Genomic DNA, 25309 nt, shown 5'->3' with positions numbered 1-25309 from the left:
CATGGGTTTTAGTGATGCAAACCTTTAGTCACAAGCCCATTGCAAACACCCCGCCACACACCACTCGGACCACACATTCCAGGACACCAGTCATGCCATTACATAAAACCACTTCTCGGTTGCTAGACATGCATCTCAAAACGCCTAGGCCTGCTGCTACCTCCTCACCATACGCTGACCTCCGATTATTTTTAACACTTGTCTCTTAAGGAGCGAAAAGGCAGCTGTAGTTCTGCAGAGCTGTATCAGCAGCAGTGCTGATAAACCTACACAGATCCCCAAGGAACACGAACAAGTAAAAGGCCCGTGTTTTGGAAGAAGTTCCTGTTGGTTTGGAGATCTGAAGAAAGCAGTCTTCCTTTCCAGGCAACTCCTAGAGGCTTGAACAGTAAGCATGCGGTATGCTAAAGAAACAAGGGTATATTCTTGCAACTTGGTAATTTTACAAGGCATTTGGGAAGGAAGCTGTTAAAAATATGTTTCCGATTATAGTAATTTTGGTTTTTTTAATACCTCAAATACAGATTTACTCTGAAAGAACCTTTTGAGAACACTTTAAGAAAAATACTAAAGTACAAACTTTAAATATCCAAAGTATGATACTGGTGCACTTTCTAGAAACAATTACATACTTAACAGGTGAAGTAGGAAGAGAGTATTTCAGAAAACATTTAATATGAAACCTTTTGGAACTTCCATTGAATACAGATTTACATCATTTTTCAGAACACTTTTTCAGTTCAGACAACAAAGTGCACTGCCGGGTGAAAAAAATACATTTGGAGGGGTGCTTAAAATGTAAGAAGTGAAAGGATAGGTGACCATTCACCTGAGAAAGTACAATGACTGCCCTGAAATGTCTTATTGCTATTACAAAATGGAGTTTTCATGGAAAAAACCATACCGAGCAGCACAGGCACGGGCAGAGCACTGAAAGCCAACTGAACTCCAGTAGCGCCTGGAGTTCTCAAGCCATGGCGTGATACAGAATATACAGAGAATAAAATGCAAATTCAGGAATATTTACTACATTTAACAACTACGATTACCCTTTAAACTAGCATAATCAATATCAATGCTTAGGGAAAGAGAAGGGAAGTCTGCTGCCTTCACAGACTACAGATTACAAGAACTAACTTGCAAAATATTAAGGATTTTGCATTTTCACCTCGGGTCAAATCTGAACTGTGTACTATGAATAACTATTAGCTCACTGCAAATTTAAAATGCAAATTTAGGCTCCAGTTTAAAGCACATGTTAAGTACATGCTTAAGTGCTTCACTGAAATATAACCATAAAACATTAATACAAAAAGTCAAGTAGATAACGCAGGATATTATCTACAGAAGTCCTTGATGAAATGAACTGAGTATCAGTAGCAAACAATGCATGAAGAAATCTCTTCATTCTAGTTTGCAAAATCAAATCCGGCTCACCACAGTGATGGTTAAGAAGTGGGGACCATCCCAGAGTAGCTTCACGTCCTACAGAAAGCTAGTTGGCCATCAGAGAATTCACCAAGGGCGGGTTTCCACACTGCACGTTAGAAGAGCGACAGTGGACTCCCTCCGCAGCCGAAGCTAGAGACACAACTGGCATAAAGCCATCAAAAGCAATACAACCAGAGCCAAGTGGAAGCACGCTGGAAGAGAGCTGCAAGGAAAAGTTTTAACTGCTACTGCCTATGGCTGTAGTTTAGCAAGTTGGACGTTACAACAGAGGACATCAATAGCCAAACTGATTCCCGCTTTTGGGTTTCAACACTGTGCGTGCCCAGAACGCCAAGGACAGTATTGCCACATGGGCAGCAACACCTCAGAACGGCACCAACTCGGGACGTGGCGACTTGCATCAAAATACGGTCGTTATTTGAGTGTCCTTTTGTGCTTTGTATCAGTCTGACCTAGTCTAACGTGGAGAACTCGGTCTGAAAGAAAAAGTCACTAGTAAGCATTTAGCACATCCTTTTAGACTGCCTCATTCTGTAGAGGAACGGTGGAACAACAGAAAAGTGTTCTTAGCTGCAATCAATACTCATAAGCCAAAAGGACAAAGATACAATTTTAGTAGTTTAGCAGAAGCAGAAGAATGGAAGCATTTACCCAAATTTTAATGCACAAATCAACTACATTTTAAAAATTTGATTCAGACTTAAATAATAAATAGGTGGGCAAAATATAATGCAAGACTTCCTCAGTAAAAGTGAATTTTTAATAATCTCATGAGATCTACTTAGAAAACAGGACTAATAATGTTCACAACCGTAAATCCAAACCCTTCACACACTTTTTTTTTTCTTAACACAGCAGTGAACTGTAAACCTGCATTTACCGGTTATCGCTTCAGTTATTTTAAATATTAACTCAAGTGTTTCCTCCTTGGCCATTTCAATTTTTAGCACCAAAATTAGCCCAAAAGAGGTACTGGTACAGCTCGATGTTGTAAATGAATTGTTTACATATAATACTTTATATATTATACACACATACTGTACATTCACACGTCCACACAAACAGGAGGCATATTTAAATGAATATATTCTGTGTTTCAATTTGTTGTCAAAGACTTAGGAGCAATGGAAATAAAGCAGAAGGGGTAATATTTTACATAGTAGGCAACTTTAATGCTGTAGTGCACTTATAAAAAAAGTCCAACTCTCCCTCCCAGCTCAGCAGCTTTTTTTTTTCTTTTTAATATCACTATTCAGAAGGATGCAGAAGTTATTGCCTAAATGTTATTCTATACATTTCCATCGGAATTCTCAAAAACACTTGAAATTGCTAACTAATTTACAACTTAACTATTTTTCTTGTTACAGCTTTAACTCATTGGCAATTTTGGAAGCAATGTTTTTAAAAGCTATGGATGTTCCCGATATCCGCTTAAAGCGAACTCCATTCAGGGACAGTCTTGGCAGTTTACACACCTCCATCTCCCACTGTACAAGGTTTTCTGCGTGCCCATCTCCATGGACACAGAAAAGCAAGAAACGCTCTCTTTGTTCATAGTCACAATTATTGGCATCCAGGACCTTTCGTATTTCCCTCATCATGTCATTGGGATCCATGGAGCTGGTGGTTTTCATGCTCCAGGTAAAACGCAGTGACCGAGGCTTGGCTTCCTTGTTCTCGTCCTTCTGATCCACAGCTACATTGCGGCTGAAAGACAGGAATTTACTAGTTAGCAGGGCCAGCTACCTTCTCCACGTTTCACGTTAGTGAAGCAAACTAACACTCAATGCACACTACCAGTATTAGAGCAGCATCTAGAGGCTCCGGCTGCGAGCAATGCCCCGCTTTCCTAGCTGCTGTACAAACACACAGTCAAGGTAAAGCATTAGCTGTTGGGGCTGAAACAAAGGTATGGTACGACGGGTGACACAAACTGGAAGTCACTGGAATCAGGAGCTTGAGGGAAACGACCTTGCGGAGGTAGAACTACATGCATCACCTATGACTATTTTGAGGCAGGTTCTGCTCAAACCCCCATTCTTGGGCCACGTGGACAGCTGAAACACCAGCTCTGTGCTAGAAGTTTCTGGAACATTCAAATAGTGGCCACTTGTGACAAAAACCTGTGTTCAGCCCAGGTCACGGGAGTGCCAGCCCATGGGAGGTGCCCACTCATACGCAACGGAGATGAGCCTGTGCAGAAAGATGCTGGGGATTCCTCTGCACCTCCTCCTGTGCAGTGGTTTGGAGACCAAGCACTGGGAGGGCCCATGGAGTCCCACAGTAGTTAGCTGCAAGCAGGAGGAAGGACAGCAGGACTGGGGGACCTTGCCAGGGGTCACCCACCTATTGCCCCAGGGCCAACATGTGCCACCCAGTTCTGGGCTGGTTCAGTTTCACTCAAGCCTTCCTGCACTGGTAAGCATTTGAGATGACCACTAGAGACCCACCACATTGTAGGCTATGGGGGTTACCTTCAACAGAGAGGAAATACTTAGTCTCTAAGTTGGTCAGTAATTTGTTTAATACCAACGACTGATAGAGGTAAAGCGATGAAATCTTTTGCTGCTACAAGCTATGCAGCTAAGTGCCTTTGAATCTGAAATGCAGGAAGGAGAGCTGGAAGTCACTATTGGACACCTCCTCAACTTTCTTAGTAACGACGGCGTGTAAGAGGGTTACCATTACTGTCACAGTTTTAAGAGATAAAGCACAAAATATTGAGGCTGCATTTCCCAAGTCTGGACCCCCCCCTTTTTTTTTTGTGAATAAAAACACTTTTCCTTTGGTAAGGATAAAGTTATACAGGACAAAGAAAAGAAACGTTCCAGAAATTTCTAGTTTGCAATGATTCTTCTACTTCAAATAAAATTGGTGGTCATGCAGCTAAAGAGTAAGGAACTACATTTGGACTTCCAGGGAAAAAATATGACAGATTTGCTTTATTAATATTTGCACGCTGTCAGTTGCCTCTTCAAATTTACTTGTCCTCAGGACAAGAGACTTAAATACATTGACTGTCATGCTTAAATATTTTCTGAAAATACCTAACCTAACTGACCCCAAACCATGCAGTTTAGGACTCATGGTGAGCTTCAAAGTTCAATTTACAATATTAAGCCAAACTGCTCTTTAAAATAGTTGGCAATGAATTTCTGGTTACGCAACGCTTTTCTTCTACCACCATTAAGCAGGCAATTACAGAAAAGTTAAATAAAAAGTGCTAGCAAGGTCAAAACTAAATAAATGTATTTCTCAAAGATTTCATAATTTCACCTTCTATTAGAAAGACTTCCAGTAACTGTGAGAGTCATAGGATTATGCTGTCAAATCCAGCTACGTCATTTGCCAGATGTTATGGAATTCAGCAAGCAAATTACTTTGTTTTAACTTTAAGGTTTTCATTTAATAAGGCTGTAAGGGGGCAGGGGGAACACCAACTTTCATTCAATACTCATTTTATTTTTGAAGGCTTTTTCTACTTGAAAACAGTTGGCAGAACCAGCACAAGATTGATCTTTTCTAGTATTTTTTGATGTGCAGATTTTGGAAGAAGAGTATAACATGAAAAATATTGTTTAACTATCTGTGATTTTGGAGATGAGAAATATCTTATCAGCCTTCAGCGGTTATCTCACACGTTTGCAGCCTCACTAGAGACCACGTACCTACACATCTACAAGACAACAGCAAATTATAATGACTAAAATGCAAAAAAAACACACAAGGGAAAAGGCAACAGGAAAGATGAAAGTTTAGAACCAAGTCAGTCAGTGCTTTAATAGCTGTTTTGCAGACAGAAATGCTTCTTTGTTTAGTTTCAAAGCCTTACATGAAACAAAAGCTGCTGCCTGAAGCCACTATGCCACATAATCAAGGGGAGAAAGGTTCAAAAACTCACCTAAGTAACATTTTAAACAAAAATTTTACCCTCACCTTGAGCCCTCAAATCTCCCGTTCCTCTCATATTCAGTCGGGAGCCTCATTGAAAAGAATGCAGAAGCAAAAGGAAGTGGGAAAGAGAAGAGAAATCTTACACTACAATATACAATATCTGAGTAGTTGCTAAAAGATACTGCAATCATACCAAAGGCGTGTTAAAATACAAAGCAACAAAGATGTAAAGAACTTCGTAGGTTAGACCAAATTCAGAATATAATATATTGTCAAACCAAATGGAAGTCTATAAACTAGAGTTTTTAAAGAGACCCTAATTTTTACAATGTATGTTTATATAAATACTGTAGAACGCACTGAATAAAGTTGAGCTTCTAAAAGCAGAAAATATGAAACTAAAGTTACAAAGTGTATTGAAGTTATTGTATTATTTAGTCAGTACCTACTAGAAGGGAAATAACTCCCAATTATTTTTAGGCTAACGATATTTAAAAGTTTTATCTGGGAATACAATATATATTTGAAAAAATACCCTATTTACAGACAAGTCTGGTCACCCTGTGTGTTTGAATGCACATCAGATCTGAGGTGTTAGTGTTTCAACAATATCAAATACCTTAATGCAAAAGAACAAGATGCATATACATTTTAACAAAAGTTTAGAGGTAAATCCAAGATTTCTCAAGCTGTGGTAACTCCATCCTATTAATTCCCACACTGATGCATCTTCCACATCCAAGAGTACGCTAAAGCTTTTTGTCTTCTTGCGTTGCTTAAAGCTACATTGCTGATCAACCATTTTTAAAAAGCCCAGTATCAAGCGGAATTAAGGGGAAAATCATCTTCCTCTACTTCCCATTATTGCAGTACCACGGTTTGACATCTCAGCATTAATTCTGCTTGCAGGTAAGCTGCCTTTATAAGGCTCTTATCAAGACTACTCTAAGCTAGTACATGGCTTCACTGAATAATGTAAATTATTAAAGCAGTTTGGTCGACAGGTGTCTAGGGATAGGAATGTAAGACAGTAAGCTTATTTTTTGATGCACAGCAGTATTTATATCAGGGTGTGTGGGGTGTTACAAGGCTTAATTTCCTCCTTTCCTTCCTTTTGAGGGTTGCGGTGAGGGAACAGGCTTGTAAGATGACTGTGCAGTCCCTGTCACAAGGGAACAGATGCTGTGCTAGCACCGCAAGGAGCATGGTGGCAGCACTCGCTGTATAGACTATGGAGTCTGCTCCTCGTTCAAAATTCACGCTGCTATTGCAATAGAAATCCAGTTAAGAAAGTGGTAAGTCACTCAGCTAGGAGCTGGTTGTCTCAGCCGCATCCGATCAGAACCCTGCTCTCTGAGGTACTGCACAGCACACGGTACGATGGGGCCTCTGCTAGGAAACGTTTGCCACTGCCTAATGAACAGCTGTCACAAGCAAAAAGGATAAGAAAGATAATGAGAAGAAAACAACTGACAAGTCCTCAACTAATTCTAGTGCTTCAAAGTGGGTTTTTAATGGTAGCTATTTTCATGAGATCTCGTGCTACTTATCTATGGTGGATATAAGAGAAGGTGGAAAATATTTTTTAGGTCTGCACGTACAGTCCATGAACTCATCCTTTACAACTCTGTAGGATCGAGAAGGGGGTAGGTGAGAAGGGAGAAACCATCACGTGTACCAACTGAACAAATCCACACCTTTCAAATGATCTGGGAAAGGCTCATTTTACTGGTCAAAGCAAGCAATAAGTTTGAAGACACTGCTCAACTGAAAAACTGAGAGTACTTAAACTTCAAAGAGCCTACTGTCTTCCTACGAAGTGGAAGATGACAGCTTTGTTAAGAGCTGCAAGGATTTATGGATTTGGGGGGGGTGGTGTGGCTTTTTTTTTTTTTTTTTTTTTTGAAACTTGCCAAAGGTTGTAGAAAACAGGAGCATAACCAGTCTCCCCAGCAATGAACAGTCTTACTGTTACTGGAATCTGTCCAGAAAAGTTTGGGAGGAAAAATCCCTAATGATGTTGTTAGACCCTTTTTAGGTTGAAATTAAGCCAAACTGTTTGGTTTCTAAACCACTGTACTCTAAATCTAAGAAAGGTCATTATTTACAAAATACCTACCACTTTGAAATAACAAACACTCATTCATGGACGCCTCTCAGAAAATCCTTACTTTGTTCAGTTTTTCCATGCATCAGTGTTCCATTCATTTAGCACTAGGAACTGCATTCGGTGACAGGCACCCTCAAATATGAGCCATCACGTCAAGCTTTGGAGAGCTGTGCCAGTCTCTCTAGATGCTCCTTCCTTCACGAAGGACATGGTTATGGTCCAGTTCTACAGCCCAGCGCTGGTGCTTTGGGAACAGTCACTTACTGTACTGCCAGTATTGTTTTGGTGGGTCTGCAAAGTCAGATGCAGCCCTGAGGCCTCCTCACTGCTCATACAATCTTCACTTCTGCGGGAACCACAAATTGCTAGTTTATGTTCTAAATTTCCTGCTTTTGCTTGTATTTTTACATAAATTAATTTTATGGACCAAGATGCTCCTTGGTCTTGAGAATGGAACAAATATATAGGAAAGTTATGTTCTCATTTGTCATGCAACGCCTATACATTATCTCCTTCATGGTTTGTGAAAGGCTTTCAAAAGTAAGAACGTTTCCATATATCTGTCCTGAGTTATGCTGTGTTTTCTGTTCTTTACATCTTTGTACACTCTGTTAAAAATCCAAATAAACACAAAGAAAACTGTCTAAAAAGATATGGAAAAACAGCAAAAAGTACAAGACACTAAAATAAGATCAATTTATGGAAACGGAGAAAAGATGCTGCAATAAAATCCAGAACATAGTAAGTGATTTTTGCTGTCAGAAAAAAAGTTAGACTTCCACAATATGCAGATTGGCAAGGACAGTGCATGGTACAAGAGAGATAGAGAGATATATATATATAATACCTCTGTGTACCGAGTACAATATTAGAACTCAGTAGTTTAAAAAGGAGTGACTGATTATCTACTTTTGTTTAGCTCCCTAGAGCGATGTTGCAGTACTATATATTTGTGCTATTGGGTTACAGTAGTTCTTTCAGTATCAAAGACGGTGAGTTTAGGTAAGATTCATAGCATAGACAGCGAGAAGAAATTGCCAACCCCCCCAACATTTTCCATTTAATTTTGTACCTTCATACAGATCAGGTACAGAGGGACACCACACACATGTAAAACAGAATTTAAAAAGCACAGTCTGGTTCTGTGTAGGTGGTGTAAGACTTTGCAAATCTCTTATCCAAAAGACATATTCATGGAAGCTGCAGCAGCTATTTCCACAATAGTTTGAGATTCCTGGCCTCAAGTCAAAGGAAAATTTTTAGCAATGATTAAAAAATTACCTTTAAGTCTCAAATTTGAACAGTAACCTTCTAGTTTAAAACTGTACTCATATTAGCATTTTTCATCTTTCTTCAGAGCAGAGCAACAAACTTTTATACATCCAGTTGTGGAGGTTGCACAGATCACAATCCTTTGTTTTACAAGGAATGTGACTACAAGGAGACAAAAGCTCCCTCTTACAAAGTGGTATGCAACCCACAGCCCACGATGCACATTGGGTTAAAACTATGGCCTGTGCTTAGTTTCGTCTGTATACTGTGCTGGATGTTTTCTCTCCTTAACTAACAGTTGGTGCATGTTCCTTTTCTCAAGTCAGCTGTGACAATGCCAGACAACCCAACCAACACCAGTTCTAAACATAGTCATGTTTGGAAGAGCCCTGATTATTATTACCGTGGCATGGCATTTACCAATTTAATTGGGTAGGGCACCTTTAGAATCGGGCTGTACATAATAAACCTCAATTTAGGCAGCAATTTACATGTCTCAGGTCTCCCTAATTTAAGTATTTCCTTGAAATGGCCTCACAAACTTCAAATTACAGTCACATGCATAGCCTTGCATTTTGAAAGTTAACAGATGTCTGGGTTTTGGCCCTGTCTCCCAATTTTTGATCAGTAGTTGGAAATTGAAAGTAACATCCTTTAAGAAGCTCCAAGACATGATACAACTAAACAGAGTATTACAAAATTCTACTGGAAAATTTACCTGGGGATCAAAATTGTATAACCAACTTTCATGAGTCATAATGGATTAACAAGATATATAGCAGCTTGATTCATTCCCAAATGGTAAAACTAAATTCAATGCTTTGGGCTTGAAATGTGAATCAGACTTCTGAGCTTTTCCCTTTTGTTAACAAATTTGCATAGATGTTATACTTTTTGTTTACAAAAAGTGAAGTGCACTATTTGCACTTCAGCTGCAATTCACTTCAGCAAACACATCCCATTTTAAAATAAATACACAGCCATTGCATCTTCATTCAATCTTCCTTACAAAACTGTTAGACTCACAACCCTGTTCAGTTTGCTTTCTATTGTATCAACTGCAGACAACACTCCAAAGTGCTTTTTTAATAAAAATATCATAAAACAAAGAGATAGAGAATGTAAATTTAGCATCACTTACCTTTATTTGCTTGTAACCTTATGTTTTGTTTATACTTTCATCATTGTTATCAAACACCTCATTCTTCAAACATAAGCATGCTAAGTGTATTAGTACAGAGAACAGAATTACTTTGGTACTACCAACTCTATCAAAGAAAGAAGAATTCACAAGGCATGCTTAGCATCTTGTTATACAGGTGCCACAGATTCTTAAGTATCATCATGAGTTAATGGATTTATTCTATGCTTTCCTCTCAAGAAAGAAAGTATTTAGTTCTCAGCAGAAAGTTTAGTTTTCAGAAAACCAAGGCTAGAAAGCCAAATCTGTTGTTAATTGCAGGAGCCACTTTTTTTTAAATATAAATAAATCCTACCTTTTGATAAACCTGAATGACATGTTTCTAAAAGAAATTAAGCCAAAATAATAATTAACAAAAAGTTTTGTACAAAATAAATTGAAAAAGCCATTTAGAGTGAAACATGCAATAAGATCTCATTTAAAATGCACAATGAAATTACACTTCAATACATTCTGAGATTAGGCAGATGATTTAGGGTCTGAAGAGTCAAACTCTTAGCATTGCTACTTCCAAACTTAATGTTTCTGGGAAATATGCCACCAGTAGTTATTATGAATTAAAATATGCACTGGTGTCAAAACACTATAAAACTCATGATCTGCAAGGTCACATAAAAATATGTTTGGATTTTCTTCATGGATTTCAAATAGAAAGCAAAAATCAGTAACTCTGCTATAATTAGATCTTGAGTATCTTCAGAGTTCGGTTTCTTCCTTCCTTCATAACATTAGGTCAGCCACGTTGTGCCAAAAGCTGCCTTAAATATTCAGTTAATTTAGTGGCAGAAACTGTTTAACAATTGCCTATACCAGAACATAAGTAGTTCATAATCAAAAGGATTCTGATCCCCCATAGAGCATACTAGCATAAATTAACAGGTTTTAAGGTTTTTTTAAATGTATTTAAAGAGAAGAAACATAACCGTGCCCTTTGATAGCACTGTCCATCTCCTTAGTAGTTTGTACAGCACCTAGTATAACAGAGCCCCAACCGTAAGAGGTCCTCCAAGTGCAAACTTAAGCATCTGCAACAGTGCTATTGTGTTACAACTGCACGTTATTTAATCAAGTCCAGATGGAATTTAAACTATTGTCAAAAGCAGTGGGGAAAAACTTCAAGAAAACCACACTGCACTGCAAAAGTTGAAACTCGGAGGTAATGACAGAAGTTTGAATGCTGCCTAAACAACTGAGTGACACACAATGCTAAATAGTATGTTCCAGCAGCACAAGTGAAAAGCTTGCATGTTCACAGTTTGAGTGTCCACATTTGGAACATCAGATGGAAAATTAAGTAAGGATATTACAAACAAAAGTACAGAAAGAAAGATGTGCCAAAAGGATGTCTTTGATTAAGACTTCACTTGACAAAAAGCAGATGACTTAATTCTTAAAAAAATTTTCAAATTAATCTTTTATCTCTCTCTCTCTCTTTCTCTCCAGAAAAAGAAGGAAAAAAAACAAACAGGGAAGTGTTAGCCGGCAGAGCTGAGCAGGGTAAAACATTTACCAAAGGCTAGGCTGTCACGTTTTCGTTTTTCACAGAAACAACTTCTATGTTTTGCAAGAAATTCATTCTTTAAATTGAAATCAGCCATTTGTGAAAAAGTGGAGTTTGGCTTAGCATTATTTTGTAGGAATAGGAGACTATGAAGAGGATGCTGAGAAGGAGGCATGTATAGTCACAGAACAGACAGGAAGGAAATGGCTTGGTGCTATGCAATATAAACCTAAAACAAAAGCAAGCAGGCCAAGATCAGAATAATATATTCCAAAAAATTTCACAAGATGAGGAGGGTACAAAAGCATGGAGATTATCTTAAGGCAAATACAAACAAACTCTCACTTCTGCAAACACAAGCTGTGGATATCAGAGTGGTCTGAAGTATGCGGTATGTGAACCAACAGGTTTTAAATATAGAAGGAAAATAGGTGGTTTTCAATTTTAGGGTTTGTAGGAACTAATGTAAATCATACATGGATTTGAAACTAGAAGTCCAGTTAGAATAAAAACTGTTAGTGCAGGAACAAAACCTGCTTACGCTAGGCTTTGGCTAGACCAACACACCTTCACACCAAAACCAGAATCTGCACATGAACTAAAGGTCAAAATAGCAGTAAGTTTTTCAAGGTTTGACCAGACTCCTGCCTAGACAGAAACCACAGTACTGCCATTATTTTACCATGACCTATGCTAGCACTACTGCCAAAAGAAGCTTTTGTCTCCTGCCCCTACCCTTCCACCTGTGATATTTCTATTCGTGCGTTGCCAGCAAGGGTTTTCTGGAACTATTAATAGCCTAAGTGATTGAGAAACACAACCTGAGCTTCTAACACTACATTAAATATCAAGACTGGGATCCTAATTTATGCCGTCTACTGACAGACCATGCAGTCAGAGTGAGAAGTTTTTGAACTGAGCTGAAATATTTCAGCGCTGCAGCATTTGTACCTCAGACATGAGGATGATGAGCACAGAAAAATCAGCACAGACCAAGCTGTCTCACTTTTTATCCCATTTGATTCAACTGCTAAAAACAAATGGCTTCTGTAACCAAAAAAGAACTATGAAAAAATCATAAGCCAGTGCGTTTTAAGATGCAGAAATAATTAAGCCATTAATCAGAGAATGTGGACAAAACAACCTAAGCAATGAACTACTAGGTATGTCTACTACCCGATAAAAAGGAAATGTTGCATTACCATTTTAAGAGGCTTACCTTCTTGTTAGTTTTGAAGTTAGTTTACTAAATAGATTAGTGGAACCCCTGGTTCGAGTCTGTGAGAGTGGTGTTGCTTCATGGGACAGACTGGGGGAGGCTGGCGGTCCGTTGTAAGTAGCAGTACGTCGCTCTCTGAGCTGGCCGTGGAAAGTGCTCCGACTAGCCGTTCCTCTGGGGAAACGAATACGATCAGGTGTGGTTGCACTGCTAATGCTGTGAGTTGAAGCAACAGGAGTTCTTTGATCGGGAATAGTGCTAGAGCAGAAAACAAAAAACAATGCTAGAACTTCTTTACAGAAGCACTACGGTTCTGCAGGAAACACAAAACACTACATTCTACAGTAAAGCATAAGCAGACACTTTTATATAGGCCAGGAATATCAACATTATTACAGCACTGTATGGAATCAAAACTTGTAAGAAGTTAGGATTAAGAGGCTGCCGAAACAGAAACCTACATAGCTAGAAAAATGCAACAGGAGTATCCTGGAAAAGACCAGATAAACTAGGCATACAATGTTTCACTGAGAAGACTGATAAAAGAATAGATGAGTAAAGTTTCCTCCCAGGAAAGAGAAGCAATAGGTAACTTCAGTGTCTCTCCCTGCACATTCTATATATGCATCTTTGAAAATCTTGCTAATTTGAAAGTATCCTACACAAAATTCTCTGCAAGCAAACTGCTCCAAGTAGTGAAGTCCTTCAGGTTATACAGTTAAAGTCTCCCACAAACTTTGACAATAGGGAATGTCCAATACTCCTAACACTAGGGAAAAAATTAAGGTTCATTATTGCAGGATTATGTCACAGACAGCCTGACACACCACAAGACAAATGTAAACAAGACTAAAAAAATGAGGAAACACACATCTTGTGGGCAATATACACTAGAACAATCTAGGACTAAAATTCCACAGCACAAAGTTAAGAAGCAGTGGGTATAAGTTAGTTTCACAACGATTTCAGGTTCTTACATAGGCCTGAAGTTATCTGCGCCATTGTCTATTGGAGGCAACATCATCTTCGTGTGCACAGAGGCTGACATGGACATCGACTTCTGATGTCGCAGCCGAACACTGGAGAAGGATGTAGTACAAACTGAAGCAGGGCTAGCTGCGTAAGCGAACATTTCTGTCAGGCTGTGAGGGGGTTTGGGTTCAGGCAGAGGCAGAAAGAAGAGCATGATGGACCAACAACAAACTACTGCATAGAAAAAAAGCAAACTTTTCCTTCTATTAACCGATTTATCAAAGAACATGAACTCTTAACAGCCCTCTTCTATGTAAACAGCAGCAACTACTCTACACTCCCCTTAAAAAGCATCCTTACTATAGCACTTGACATCTATGAAGTGATCATTCTCTTACCATTAGCATTACTTTGTGGTGATACCCTCCTTGACGTACGGAACCTGAATAACTCAGTGTTCTGTGCCAATGCACTATTATAAAGCACTGATGTAATTCGTATTGGTCTTAACATTAAAAAAATGCATTAAAAAACCCACCTACTGCACTTTCCAAAAGACTGATGATAGCTCCATCACTGCAGTGAAATACGTTGTTTTCAGAATGTATCCGTGTTAAAAGAAGTCAATGTAAGTTGGGCAAGCTGTCAAATCTTGATCTACATCTGATAACTGAGGGACTTCACAGGCAGAATCAAAAATAACAATATCATGATCTTTAGCAAGTCCAGAGAGGCCCAAACAAAAAGGCTACTATTAATCAACCTGTACATGTAGGAAGCAATGAATAACGCTTGGTGTTCTCTGAAGGAAGAGGGATGACTGTTGAAGAGCATCTCATATTGCTTGGCCACGAATCTTAAATTCTCCAAATTACCATTCAGGCTTTGAAGGAAGGTCTACAGTGCTGTCTTAGCAGAATGGCCAGTAAGCTGCCAGCTGTATAGTTATGTTAAAATAGGAGCATGAAGCTTTTTTCTTTCTTTGGGCCAACATACTCTTTGCACCCTTCACATTATCTAGTAACGGTAAGGATGGGAGGAAACCGAGAGGCCACAAGATGTATTGGGCCTTTCAGGCTACAACACCATAAATCATTCATCTTAAGTTTGCTTTAAAAGTAAGGCAATTGTAATTCAGAAATATTGTTCGAGGTTAAGAAATCAGCAGTTGTCAGCAACAGCTTCATGACACCGCATGTTCACTTCCAAGTTAGTTCATGGTTACACATACTGAAATTCAAGTCCTGTTATCTCATTCTGGTACATCAGACTTTGGAGAGGAGAATGCTAGTCCAACTACAAGTATCAGCTGATCCACTTCTCAGGCTTAGCTCTCAAAGCACTAGTAGAAAACACCTCACAGCTCAGACATCAGAACTGCTGGCTAAAATGGTTAGCAAAACCTACTTTTTTGTTTTGTATTTAACTTTTCAGAATCTAGAAAACTTCATCCGAGTCATGCATGCATCTCTTTACAATGCTGAATCCAGCAGGACGCCAACTACAACCACTACGACAACAGAGCCTGAATCACAGCCCAGCCTTTACATTACCCCAGGGTATTAAGAAATTGTAAGGAAATGAACATCCATCTCAAAAGCAATACCCTGAAGTCAAGTAATCCCCAAACAATTGGTCACTAGCCTCTCAAGCACTTCTAGCTCCTTTCCTCTCAATTTGTTGCAAAAGATAAAGGAGAAAGAATCTAGTTTTAAAACTTGGGTCTAACATGTTGTATTTAGTCACCTGCCTCCGAAGATGTGATAGTTAAAGGTGTCAATAAGGTACCAGAGCACATATTAAAGCATTTATATTTCTTCCTCTGAAGCTTTGCTAGAAATCAGCTTCCTTGGATTACTAGCCTGGGAACACAAACAGTAAGCTAACATTCACCAATTAGCGCCAAGGCTTATTAAAAATCTGAGGCTGTTGTAAATCATTTGTGTTCCAAATGATTTAAAGCAATTGCCTATCATTATGAAGAGCGTTTCTTGAGTCCCCAAGTGCGTTAATTAATGCTCAGGCTTTGGAGGAAAGCCAACAGAGTCATCTCCAGCAGAATGCCTGTGTCAGCCACACAATGTGTTAAAGTAGGGATATGAAACTTAAAAACCCTTTGCTTCTACCAGTCTGGCATGGGGTCTTCAAGACTACTTTCTCCAACATCAAGTCCAGTAGCTGACTATCGATTCTTCAGAGTTTCCATACCTTCAGAAATAGTGCCTTCTCAGAATCCAATGTGCAAGATAAAAACAGAACAGGCAACATTTTAACACTTTCTCTACAGAAATAACAAGAGACTTTAAATGTGCGCATCTTGCCTTAAGGCAAGTCTCCCAAGTTTTCACTGGGTCACAGTCAGTATCTGACTGGCTACGGGAAATCTAAAATCTAATCTGTAACAAATCATTTATAGTAATTACTCCTGCCTTTAACATTTACCACCAATAGACATTTCAAAAGCACAAAAAGCATTTTTATCAAAACCTTGGATTTATACGAAGTCCAGGTTCTACTTCAGATCTTGCTTCACAGAAGAAAAACCATTACAAGTTTCTAAAGTTACTTTCTGCGAAGTTGAGAGTACAATAATATTAGAGATGCTACAGAAACACCTGAAGGCAGGCAGAATTCATTCTGAAGAGCCAGTCCCATCAATAGCCATGTTTATTTAGCCTGCATTAAAGGTCCCTGCATTTCACATAAGTCAAGCCTTTGCCAGGCTACAGCAACAAAATATATTCAGACGTAAATTCTGAACCCTGTGCTAAATCACCGTAATTCTAAAACTGTGCCAAAATGAATGTGCAGTTTAGTGTTGAAGCATTTCAGACAATGAGAAGTCTCAAATTGTAAAACAATTAGCAATGCATTCTCATTATCTTTTCTTGTTTTAACCCTCTATAAAGAGTAATGAAAGTAGTAATCGAAAATACATGAGAAAAGCTATGAAGATTTTTTTTTTTCCTGACAATGAAAATATAAAAGCTCAGACATTTCAAATGACCCAAATAGGGCTAAAGTTTGCAGGATAAGCAAATGATGTTTGGATACCATATTGACAATAAAAGGTAAATTACACAAGAATAACCAATTACGGATATAAAATAGAATTAATATAGTTGCCAAGCACTACTCAGTGTTAACTTTGAGCTTAATGCCCATACGTGACAAACCAGAAAGACAGCAGTTTGCTGAGAAACTCAAAGCTGGTAAAAAATAAATAATGACTTCGAAAGACAGCTCCTTAGGAGTAATAAAGTTACTCCTAAATTAAGGGGACATCTGAATCTCAAGCATTCCTAGTAAACAATATCTAGTAACTTTTAAAAATGTAATAAAGAAATTGTAGACAAGATATTGCTAAGATATTAGTTTAAAGATGAACAAAAATGTTAAAAAACCAAGCAATCAAGTAATCGAGTCTGATCAGAACTATTTTGGATGGGAAGATTCATTTTTCAAAGAGAGTTTGGAAAGAAAAAAGCTATTAACATATCAAAGAAAGGATGGTGAGCTTTAATCTAAACAAACTTGGTAACATTAACAAGGACTAACCAATGAAGGCTGAGACAGACACACTAAGAGACAGTACCAAATAGCTGTGCTGTACTTCACAAGACAGTTGACTGCAGGCCCAGCTGGCCAGCTAGACTTTTGGCACTCTTTAAACTTATACTTGACTTTTTCCTTAATCACTTTCAGTTTCCAGAAAGCTAGGAGGAAGAGACAGGGTCAAAATCATGTTCTTTATCCCTAGGCTCCAGGGGTCAAACATGGGACAGACAGACTTTCCATTCAACATCACCACTCCGCCACTCTTCCTTATAAACTGCCGAAAGGAAGGGGAAAAATTCTGTGCAAAAAATGGCACATCTTTCACCAGCTTCAACATGAGCTAGAAAAGTATTTTTTTCCCACCCTTTACAATATATCATAAAATTAGGAAGAGGTGGAGAAAATTGGGAAGAGTAGGAGAGAGGTACACATTCCTCCAAGCTTAAGCATTTTCATTAAGTACTAGCTATCTGGGCACTCTCCTGGCAACGGTCAACTACTTAATTGTTACCAGCTTTTGAGACCAGTAAAATTCTGTGAAGAACAGTCAGTTGGAACTTAAAACACCTCAGCCAGCCAGGAAATTTGGTGGTATTCTTCAGAAGTGTTACTCTATACCTAATGTCTACATTCGCTATTTATTTTCTACAGCTCTCCTCAGTCTTTGGTATACAGGGAAGGATGGGACTAAATGTGGCCATGGTGCTAATACATGAACTGGTGAACTCCAATTCCATTGCATGCTCCAGCCAGGCTTTCATTCAGTAAAATAAGAGGAAACCCGTTACTGCTCTGACTGTTTTCACTCAGCATAGGGAGATAACAGTGCTTCCCTTCTCAAGATGAGGTCCGAAAATACTGGGAAGCAATTTGACTACAAGGATATCAGTAAGGAATGTTATTAGTCCAAGACAATGGCCTATCACCGTTTCATCTTTGCTTAGAAAAAAATTGACTTTCTCCCTGAGACTTTGTAGAAAAAATGGTATTCCAAATAATCCCAACAAAGTACAGTTTAGAGTGAAATGTAAAAAGAGAACAGCCCAAGAGAGATGGACTTTGTAGTTTGACACTAAACAAGCCTCTTCTGTAAGAATATGTTGTTTGGCCACAGGAGTTAACAACTGATTTAAGATGAAGGCTGTACAAATATAAAATGTATTAAATCAGAAATTACGATCTTCCTTTTACATTCCAAGTATAAAGACTGTATGAATTAAGCATCAGGAAAAAAACCCCAACATACTTACAGGTACTCCATAGCCAAAGATCTGTACTCACCTTTCATTAAGAATGACACTAGAATACTACTGATTTTTAAATTAGGCATTACAATTTTTTTGAAACGTGAAGACAAGGGACATACACCATAGGAAGACATTTCATATACCTGTTCTCCTTGCCATTTTGTATCACTGAATGCCTATCAGCAGTGGCTCTTTCACTACAAACATATGTGTTGCGCCGTGTCATTGCTCCGGGGGCAGTATTATTCTACAATTAAAAAACATAGGCTTGTTATTCCCCACAAAAGGCTTTTCTGGGGTTAAGTCTACATGTAATTGAAGGCTACATATATGTAAGGCTACATATAATTTTACTTCATGCTAGTTCTACACAGTTATAAAACTTACAATAATTAAACAAGTTAATATACAAACACCTTCCAGTATTTTTAAGGAATAATGCAATCAGAAAAAAAGAATTCTAAGAAGTTGTTCTTGTATTTCATGTTGAAGGCTCAAAATTAATATTGCCTAAAGATTTAATTACCAATGTTCTGAATTACAAATTCTCAGCATGTATAGCATTCATCTACATCTGGATAGCCTATGTCTGTCCAGCCCATTTTTTAAATACTTTACCACTTGTAGATTGTAGAATTTTCCTTTAAGTTAAAATCATACCCTTAAACAAGACAGGAAAAGCAAAGACTTAAAAAACAAGTGTGGTAAAATTCAGTGGGAAGGTAAACGTGGACTTTTAAATATTAAAATACTATAAAACACTGGACAAGTTTTAAAAACAGGGAAGAATAAGTCAAATTAAAGAGACAAATAGCAGAGAATTTTAATAAGACATTTTAAAAAAATATACATTTAAATACAAGCATAATACATTGAGGATAAGAGAACCAGGGGAACTTAAACTACAGACCTTACTTTAGAGGGGAGAAAAGAAATAGAATTACTTTGCCTCTGTCTTTACAGAGAAAGAGAGTGGAGATATGCCCAAGTTGGCGGTCAATTTTCCAGGAACGACTGAGAAGCTAGGTAATTCACAGATAACAGAATTATAAAAAGTTAGATGCAATTACTGTAGGAAAAGCATGGTGGTCCAGATAAACATGCACCCCCAGGTTGTAGAGGAAGTAAGAGCTGGCAAGCCTTGTATTTTTTCTCCCCACCCCAAGAACATAACACAGGAAACTGCATATGGTTGGAAAGTGGAAAAAAACCTTTAAAAATTTTCTTTAAAGAAAAGGATCACAGGGAAAAGCAGGAAGCAAAATAGGCTATTAACTTTAAACATCACTGCTGGGGAAAGTCTTGGAGGAGGCTAGCTTAAGGGAATGACTGGTCAGCACCTGGATAAGCACATGTTGAGTAAGGATGGCCACTAAGAATCAGGCAAGGGACTTCATGCTCAACTAACCTTTTGGAGTTCTTTGAAGAATTACTGCTATGATAGACAAGGGAAATTCAGCGGATTTTTAAAATAGCATTAAGAAAAGGTTTCACATAAATGGTCACAGTAGAGAATCACGGGAACAAGGATAAAAAAAAAAAAGAGAAAGGAAAAACCAGTTCAAGCACAAAAGGAGAGTAGCCAAACCTTTTTTTGTTTCCAAACCTGAAATAAAACTGTTAAAGTGGAGTATTCTCAATAACCAGCAAAAGCTCCTCCAGTGCCTTAAGGCAAAATATTTGCTATACAGGGAGTCTCAAGCAATGCAATCCCTGAGCTGCAGATTTAACAATGAAGCCATCTTGTCTGTTTAAGACTGCTGACCTGTTATACACCTTTATGTGAATGTACAAATAAAAATGAAAAAGTGAACTATGCAACCTCCTGCTGTTAAAAAATACCAAGAGTATAAAGAGTATTTTAGATTAGCGAACTATTAATTAAATCATAAGATGTATGTAGTTGTCTCAAGGGTTCCCAAGTATTCTTCACTGGATACTCCTTAGGGATAGGCATGTGCCAAGCATCAGAAGTAGTCCCCTAGCCCTTTCCTTGTACTTTATTCCTTACACATCCCTCTTCAAATCTGGGTTTTTTTAAAAAAAATAATTCTTCTACTCTCCTCTGACATTTGCCATTGTGCAAACTCCCCTCTCTTTACTGAACTTGCTAGCAATGAAAGCTGTGCACCTAGAGTGAAGTTTTGTTTATATATTCATGAAGCCATGCTGTGCAAGACACTTTGTGGAGCCCTTACAAACCAATGGTACATTGAACAAATATTAATATTTGCATATCATTTTGTTCTGCATTCCTGAACGTACTAGAAAATGAAGCATTTAGAATATCTGAGAGTGTTCTTCTGGTGGGAAATATGCACAATAATGGGTGGCTTCCTTCTTTCCACCTGCTCCCTTAGAACATTTGTTTCCCTTGAGAAGACACCACATAACATTAAAATGTACTGTGATGTTGCACATCTAGAAAATCAAGACAGCAATTGCTATGCTGGATCAAACTTTAAAGATTATGCATTTTCAGGTTTGGGAGTAGACAAGTTTTGGTATTCATCTCTGAAATCAGAGGACTCTAAACATGCACTTTCCTAGCTCTTTTTCGGGAATACAAAGACAGAAGGATCAGCAAACAATTTTTTTTTGTTTGTTTGGCTCAGATTCCAGAGGTCGCGACAAGAGATTTAAGCATTTCAAGCTTTCAAATTTCAGTTCTGGCAAGAATACAGTCTTGGTATTGGGGCTTTTACACCTTTTAGTGTATGACGTCCTTTCACGATTCATCTAGGAAGCTCTTCAGCTACGACTTTTTTGTTCAGCCAATCTACAGACTGTTAATCTCTGGACATGACTAAGTTGCACAGCTGCACAGCACAGGAAGCCTGAAACTGGTGTCAACAGCATCACACTCCCTGATGGAATGACAACCCCTAGGGTTAGGGTTAGCTGCATAAGTTCATCCTCGTGGCATTGTCTGCCTTCTTTGCAGGAGGTGTTGACCCTGCAAAAGCATACGCTGAGACTTCTGAGCATGTGCACAAGGTCTGATCACAGCACAAAGGATGAACTTGTGGTATAGTCCTCCTCTTTTCCTAGACAGTCTTGTGTCCACTGCTTAGGCAGGCTATTTTCACATGAAGAGACACCAAGGTGAGGACTGATGAAACACTTTCAAAGAATCAGCTTCTGACTTACAATAATGAACCAATCTATTTACTTAAGAGCACTAGTATGTTTTTGGTCCTAAATGATTTTCCAAACATACCATCTATTCTCCTCTTTCAGTTTTCTTAAGGCTATATTAAGGGCCCTGGGACAGCCTTATTACAAGCATTGAGGAAAAATCCAAAGCTGTGAGTAATAAACAAGGAGTTATTAGTTGCTGCTAACTATGCAACCCCTGTAGCAGGTTTTCATTATTTATTTGCTATTTGCCCAGTGAACCTGAAGATTTGATGGGCACTTGTTCAGCTTGCAGAACTATTTTGTTTGCAAGAGTTTAAATGCTCTGTCAACTTCAGGACAGTTTGGAGCCCCTTACTCCAACCCCAGACTTAGCTATCTGCTCTACAAGCACAACTGTTATCCTTAAGTGCATGCTTGTAAGCTTTGTTATTAAATAAGAGCAGCACACAACTGGCTAAGGGTCTCCAGCAAGGACCGGTTCTACTACTTTTGCTGTATCTGTCAAAGAAATAATTATTTTTAAATAGTATTTTTCTGTCTCTTCAGTGATTTTTCTCATCATATTACTGATTTTAGGACTAAAGTTCTCAGTGAGAACACAAACTCTGTCCACCTCAAACTTTTTTCAACTTCAGGACAATATGCTAACTCCAACATCCTTTTTTTCCCCTCTAGATGCAGGCCAATACTGTAAGAAATAAAACTTCCTAATCAGTTCCAGGAATTGTGTAAAAAGTCAGTGCTTCCCTCCATCCCCAACAGCCAGAAAGGAAAAGACTAATCTCTAGCGGGGGGGGGGGGGGCGGCAAGGTGAAAAGAGTTTGCACACTCTGACATGAAAAGCTATAAACGGAGACAATTTTAAACACTAATTGAGTGACATCGTAAGCCTGATTCCATGTTCACCACCTTGCACCACTGCTTGTAAAAGATCAGTTGGATCAGTTGCACACTGACTCAGAAGAGAGAAGTATCCTATCGTTATGAGCTGAAATTTTATTTCAGCTACAGTAGCACGAAATTTGAAATCAGACTACTGGAATAAATCCCCAGGATTTGGGAGTGGTGTAGCACAGCAGATCAAAATACTAAAGATACTAAATGTAAAATATGTTGTAACTGTGATGCAAAGCTCTTGAATAAGGCACTACACAATACTGAGTGAAGTCCAATGTAGGACAAAACTGATTTGATTATCCTACCATTTTGAGACCCAGTAGCTAAGAACTGTCACGTAAGAAACAAAATCTGAATGGTTTCTGGACTCATGAAAAACCAAGAAGGGAAAGGGCAGGGGACCACAAAAATCAAAAAAGGGTCCCCCAAAATCATGTGCTCTTGTTCACATTTATGAATAACAGCTGCTGCAGTAGAAGACGTGTCTTTCCAAGGAATCTCTTTGAAATCCTCCAGCCAAGTCACTATCAGCCACTAAGCCAACTGACAATACAGAGACAATAAATTAAAACAAATCTTATTTTACTTTTTTTGCTTCAGATTGTCAAAAAGCTGTGAGCTCAGGAAGTTCTGTTCTCATTTGCTGTAAATAATGGTGCTGAGTATATGACCAAATATGACAGCTTTGTGGGGTAAGTTTAAAAAAAAAAAAGTCACTCCATTGCAAGTTGAATAAAGAACTGGGAAGTTATTTCCTCTGAAAAGAAGAAGTTTTTCAATACAAAATTCCACAGTTTTAGAAATTAAATGTTACAAGACTCAAGAGTTATGACATGAAAACAGATTTCCAACTTTACCTCAGAGGGAGGCACCACGGAGTATACAATTTAAAGCTAAACCGAACAAAGGATTTTCTTTCTTTTGGCTCACTGCCTACTGCTCGACCCTGTAAATTCACTAGTTACACCTTAGAGTGGTTTTGTGTTGTTGTTGTTGGGAGTTTAGGGGTAGGTGGGGGAAGCCCACAAGGACAAAAGCCAGGCACGCTGCTTTTAAACACAGGTTGAAATACACCTTTGAACAGTTTTTAGAGCCACATTTGTTTGATAATCTTAATATATGTAACTATGACTTGTAATAGCCTGTTTGAGAACAAAGATTAGGTGGTTCCTTAAACATATGAAACTATAAAAATAGGGTAATACAAATAGAGATTTCATTCTTCTGTACAAGAGGCCACAGAAAAGTAGTTGGTGATACCAGAAATAACTTAACTTGTACGAAATTTCAGGAGACAGCCTTTGAGTTCAGATTCTTCTTTTTTTTTTTATGATTTTTTTTTTTTAATACCCAAATCATGTCTGTTCACTAACAGCTGCTAGTGCCAATTACTAATACCTACTAACTACTTCAGGAATATTAACAGGTAACTTGAGTAGCTGACTGATGCAGGGGAAAAAAAAGGCAAGAGTATGAGATACCTACATTTACTCTTGATGAAAAGTAAAACCAACACCACTGATACATCACAGGTTTAACACTTTTTCATCCCTTAAAAACATTTCATGGTTTTGATAAATAAGCATTTCTACTTACACTAGGAACAGCCGAACTTTTCTTACGTTCAGGAATATCAGCCTTATTGGGATTGCTGGCATTTCCAAGCATTGGACTAGCAGGTGCAATTCCTCTTCCTGCAACAGCACTACTACTGGATTTTCTTGACTGAATTCCTTCCTCTTTGAGGTCACTGTCTGTAGTACTAGTCTGGCTTCTTTTGGGATATGCCACTACTGAGGGGATGGAAGGTCCAGCTTAAAAAACAAACAAAAAGAAATAGAAAAAGGAATTTTCTTCTCACAAGTCCAGTAGCTATTCTTCCCTACAATGGAAATGTATTCACACAAGAGAATCAAAATAATTAACACTGGAAATCAGAGTTGCAAAAAGGTAATTATTTCAATTATTGAAAATATGCATGTTTCAGAAGACAGTAAAATTTTGTGAAAAACAAAACACTTTCCAAACGGTTCTCCCCCCACCCTTTAAGGGTGGGGAGGACAGGAGGGAGGTGATGACAACACAGAGACACGACACCCTGAAGCAAGGCCCCCCATTTTGTAATAAAATCTGACAGATCTGATACTCAACTCAACTCTAGTAAGGCTTTCCCTTATATGACAACTCAAAGATACCTAACACTCTTCTGTTTACCTTGCTAAGGACAGGAGAGCCATAACAGACAATTATTCAAATTCATTAGGCAAAGATATTACTTGATTTCCATGAAAGAATTACAAATTTAATGGAGTCTTCCGGTGTTTGAGTACTGGCACTGGTTTGGCTTGGTAGGAAAAAACCTTTAGAATCTACCTGACTCATTCCAATCAGAGGATCCTTCATTCACACAAAGCTGGCACACGCTGTTCAGGCCAATTTCTGATAAAATTGGGCTCCTGAGACAGGTACATGGTGACACAACCCTAGACCACCAGCGGCACTAATGGCCAGCGGACTGTGCTCCTGGAACAGCCCAGAAGCAGTGGTGGTTTGCCACCAGCCTCCCCGGGTGTGCCAGGAACACCCGAGAATGAGGCAGCCCCTTCAACAGTCCCAAGCTCCCTCTTGCTTTAACAGGTTCCTGGACACTGGACAAGCCTGTGGGGATGTCAAGATAGTGTTTTCTGCTGTCTCAATTACACCTCCTCAGAAGAGGATACATCAAGATACATCAACTTTGTAGTTAGTGTTTTAATAACAATTAATCAAAAAGCATATGTATATAAACACACACACAAAAAAGTGTGTGTATATATATATTTCAATATACATATATTGAAATATA

General features: G+C 38.5%; 1 protein-coding gene across 12 annotated transcripts in view; it reads right to left on the bottom strand.

Moving 5' to 3' along the window:
• Positions 1 to 656: 656 nt before the first annotated feature.
• MARK3 (microtubule affinity regulating kinase 3) overlaps positions 657 to 25309 on the bottom strand; it is a 65346-nt gene continuing 40693 nt past the window's right edge. For 3 of the 12 annotated variants that reach the window (XM_075503649.1, XM_075503655.1, XM_075503650.1), the window contains 7 exons: positions 24061 to 24278; positions 18570 to 18673; positions 13627 to 13791; positions 12650 to 12907; positions 10225 to 10251; positions 5389 to 5433; positions 657 to 3159 (listed from right to left, as the gene is read on the bottom strand). In XM_075503649.1, coding sequence (XP_075359764.1) covers positions 2814 to 3159; positions 5389 to 5433; positions 10225 to 10251; positions 12650 to 12907; positions 13627 to 13791; positions 18570 to 18673; positions 24061 to 24278 — 1163 coding nt within the window. In that variant the 3' untranslated portion in view covers positions 657 to 2813. The remainder of the gene's footprint in view (positions 3160 to 5388; positions 5434 to 10224; positions 10252 to 12649; positions 12908 to 13626; positions 13792 to 18569; positions 18674 to 24060; positions 24279 to 25309) is intronic. The other 9 variants (XM_075503654.1, XM_075503657.1, XM_075503658.1 and 6 more) reach the window with 6 other exon arrangements.

This window comes from Mycteria americana, chromosome 5 (assembly GCF_035582795.1).
Source record: "Mycteria americana isolate JAX WOST 10 ecotype Jacksonville Zoo and Gardens chromosome 5, USCA_MyAme_1.0, whole genome shotgun sequence".
Classification (NCBI taxonomy): Eukaryota; Metazoa; Chordata; class Aves; order Ciconiiformes; family Ciconiidae; genus Mycteria; species Mycteria americana.
The sequence above is the reverse complement of the archived record's forward strand: the minus strand, read 5'-3'. Positions and strand labels throughout refer to the sequence as shown.